Below are 3,990 nucleotides of genomic sequence, written 5' to 3' on the forward strand. Positions count from 1 at the left end.
TGTTAACTTCCTACAACTGAAATGTTTTCCATTCCCTTTAAAATAAGCCCCTGTGAAGCAGAATGTAGACCATGTGCATCACCCAAACCAAAAAAGTTTGCTGAGACTACTATCCGTTGCTCTAGGCTCTGGAATCTTCACATTCCAGGCTGAGTTCCAGTTGTTCCGATTTAGATACCCAGTTGGGATTGGCTGTGCCACCTACTTTTTTCTCCACCCCTTAACTTTCACTGGGAGAACGCCCATGAGCCAGAGATTAAATGTAAGCACTGTCACCAGGCTTTCTGAGTGCAGCTGGCACCATGGGTGTGCTCCAGAGCAGCTTCTGTTTGCTCTGAGCCCCCAGCCTTGCCTCCCCTTTCACCATGTTTCCTCTGGCAAGATTTTAAGTACAGCAATTCAAGAAGATTTCTCCTCCTAAATAACAGTATTCTAAAGTATATTGCCTCTTGATTGCTGGAAAAGAATCCTAAATTTTTTCAAAAATAATTTATGAGCAAGTTTCTGTTTTAATTTTAATCAGTTTTATGATGAAAGGAGCATTAAAATTGATTAGCACCCATTAGTCAAAGTGTGCATTGTCTTTCAGAGGAAACTATAAGAGATCCCATTGAGTGTGCCATGCCAGTGGGGAGAATTGAATGTCCCTCATCTCCCTCTTTCCCTAGGGACAGTAGTCATGAGTGCCGAGTGTGCGGGGTCACAGAAGTGGGTCTCTCTGCATATGCAAAGCACATTTCTGGCCAGTTGCATAAAGATAATGTGGATGCTCAAGAAAGAGAAGATGATGGAAAGGGAGAGGAAGAGGAAGAAGAGTATTTTGACAAGGAACTTGTTCAGTTAATAAAGCAAAGGAAAGAACAAAGTCGGTAAGTAATGATTTTGGATTTTTGTTATTTTTAAAAGCCCATCTGAAACAGAATATAGTTTCATACTTTTCTGTTTATAGTCTTTAATTTTGATTTACTTGGAAAGATTAGCTTGAGGTTTCTGTCTCATGCCTAGAAAGGCTGTGGAATGCTTTAAAAAATGACTTGAACACAGTACCTTTTTATGTAGACTTGATTCCAACTCATAGAAGCCCTATAGGACGAAGTAGAACTGCCCCATAGGGCTTCTAAAGCTGTAATCTTTGCTGAAGGAAACTGCCACAGCTTTCTTTTATCGAGCAGCTGGTTTGAACTCCCAGCCTTGCCACTTGGAAGCTGAGCACTAAACTACTGTATCACCAGGATTCTCTTGAATTACTGTAATACATAGTTATAAACTCAAATTCACTGTTGTCCCTATAGAAATTTTATAGCTGAACTTTGTACCATCTTAGTAATTATTTCTGTTTAGAGTTATATTAGCAGTTTATAGCAGTACCTAGGGTTTTTTTAATAGAAAGTATTAATTTATAAGTCCCTCCACATTACATTTATTCATAAGGAATTTTTCTCTCCCCTTATCTGAGTTGACATGTTGCTTTTACCAAATTTTATTTTTATATTTTTTCAGAATATACAATGACTCTTAATATTGCATTGCCTGCTTTTCCGAATAGTTAGTGAATAAACCCACATTTTAAATTTGACAGGATCATATTAACGTTTCCATTCTAATTTTTCCAGCTTTTATTTTATAATTTTGTTCTTATAGTTGGTGTTAGGCTTGTGTTTTTACTTTAATAATTTGTGGTCTAGAAGAGTTGAATTAATTAGTTTGATGAGTCCTAGCTTTTTAGGTGGAATAGTTTTTTTTAAGTATTGAACATGATAAAAATTTCAAATTCTAGAATGATAATTTAAATACTTGTTATTTATTAAATATTTATTAAATTTATTAAATATTTATTAAATACTATACCTCCTTTTTTGATGAGAGGTTTAAATTTAAGTAGAAGGTTTTTTTTTACTCTTTATAATTTACTTAGCAGGTTCTTGAAGGAGACTTTCCGTCTTAAGAGTTAGTGGCACAGTTCTTGTAGCATTCAGTTGCATAGTCCTTCAGATGACATTCTCATTACTTTCAGTATAGCTGCAGTTTGCCCTTCCTCTTATTTGATGGAGTTGGAATCTCTAGGAGACTAACTTCTATTTTTATTCTTATTACTAACTCCATTATTAGTTTGTTTGTGTAAATGATTAAACATTAAGTCATATGGTAAAAGAGCTACTAGTAAATTAAACATGTGTATCGTAGTTACTATTCTTTGAGTCTTCAGATGTGTTCCCTTGGTGATCTATTTTTAAAACAATCTTCTTATCCTTCATGACATTTTTAACTTAGATATTTCTTTCTTGTCTGTAGGTTTAGCTGATTGTTATTGTCGTTTTAATCTAGCCAGTTTACAGTAACCTAGGAATTCTACTTTGTGATTGATTTGTTACCTAATTCTCCTATTTCTGATCTAGTTAGTATATCTGACTTAGCCCTTTTGGATGCCACAAGTTGCACATTACTTAGAAGCATAAGTTTAAAGCAGTAATTGTTGTGCGTTGTTAGTTACTATTTAGTCATTTCCAACTTCACATGTGCAGAGTAGAACTGCTGAATAGGAATTTTAAGGCTGTGATCTTTCAGAAGTAGATTACTAGGCCTGTCTTTTGAGCCTCCACTAGGTAGAATTAATTTGCCAACCTTTCAACTGATAGTCAAGTACTTTACCATTTATACCATTGTGGGGCTTTTCAAGTAATAATACTAAAACCAGACCCACTTTGTTTGACTTGGTTCTGATGCCAGCCCTTCCATCAGATTCTGAATAGACTTTTTCATCTGAGGAACTACTGGTTGACTCAGGACCACAGATCTTTTGGTTAGCAGCCCAATGTGATACACGATATGCGACCAGAACTCATTCAACCAGTAATAGTGACATAAAAATCCTGTTAGTATATACAGTAGTAGTTATTACTTAGTAACTGAGTGTGTCCTCTTTAGAAATGGTATTTTATAATGTAAATGAGTATTTTAACTTTCTGATAAGTTTTAAGTCCATCGTGAGAGAAAGGAGATTTTAATGTGCACTTATATATAAAAAGCTTTTAAAAGATAGTTATATTTAGTACTAAGTTAAAAAGTGAAGTCCAGTTATAAAGAATCAATTCACAGAAGCTTTTGAATTTTTATTTTGCCAAAGCCTAATCATTAAGAATCTAAAATCAAATACTAAGGCTCAGGCTCTGCACCACAACTTACTGCATGTCACTTAACATAAAATTCTTTAAAAAGTAGGAATAATAAGAGTACATGCTTCAGAGTTCTAAAAATTAGATTATCTGTATAAAATGCTTAACATTAAATGTTTTACATATTTTAGTAGGTAAATGCTCAATACATTTTAGCTAGTATCACTCACTTTTAAAAAGTCAGTTTTGACATACTGTACACACTTTGAACAGAAAAATGACTTTATATTGATGTCTGTGATATTTACTTAATTTTGTTTGTGTTTCTTTGTACTCATTATGAAACATCAATAGTCCAAACAGCTACAAGTTCTTTATAAAAACCTCATGTTGATGGAGCTCCTTATAGTTTTTATCATGAGTAGTGCTTAGTGTGTACTATTTAACTTCTTTTTATGACTTTTATAGTAGCCTGGCTATCTCAGTGACTAAGGGCTTGACTGAGACAAGGAGTATAGTACATATGTGTCACTGTTTAAATATTTCTAGGATTCACAGGTAAAACAACATACTGTTTAGTAGCTAAGTTAAATTGAGAAATGTAAGCTTAAGTATATGACTTAAAAATAGGAAATATTTTTAATTAGAAATAAAAATAGTCTTTATTTAGCATATTCTAAATAAAAAGGAAACATAAGAGGGAGGAAGTTTGGTCGACTGTATTTTAAAGCACATATAAAAAGATCTTTTCAGTCCCTAAAGGAAAACTTATTTTTCTTCCAGACAAGATGAAGCCTCCATTGGCAACCAAGAAATAAACCCTGATGACAGACGACCCCAGTGGAGACGAGAAGACCGATTCCCTTACCAAGACAGA

General features: G+C 33.9%; 1 protein-coding gene across 1 annotated transcript in view; it reads left to right on the top strand.

Annotated features, from left to right (window-relative positions):
• Positions 1–287: 287 nt before the first annotated feature.
• The window catches only part of ZNF106 (zinc finger protein 106), a 33,474-nt gene continuing 29,771 nt past the window's right edge, over positions 288–3,990 (top strand). The window contains 2 exon segments of the mRNA XM_006883216.1: positions 288–869; positions 3,897–3,990. Coding sequence (XP_006883278.1) covers positions 622–869; positions 3,897–3,990 — 342 coding nt within the window. The 5' untranslated portion in view covers positions 288–621.

This window comes from Elephantulus edwardii, unplaced genomic scaffold, assembly GCF_000299155.1.
Source record: "Elephantulus edwardii isolate Elephantulus edwardi_28Jun2011 unplaced genomic scaffold, EleEdw1.0 scaffold00026, whole genome shotgun sequence".
Lineage (NCBI taxonomy): Eukaryota > Metazoa > Chordata > Mammalia > Macroscelidea > Macroscelididae > Elephantulus > Elephantulus edwardii.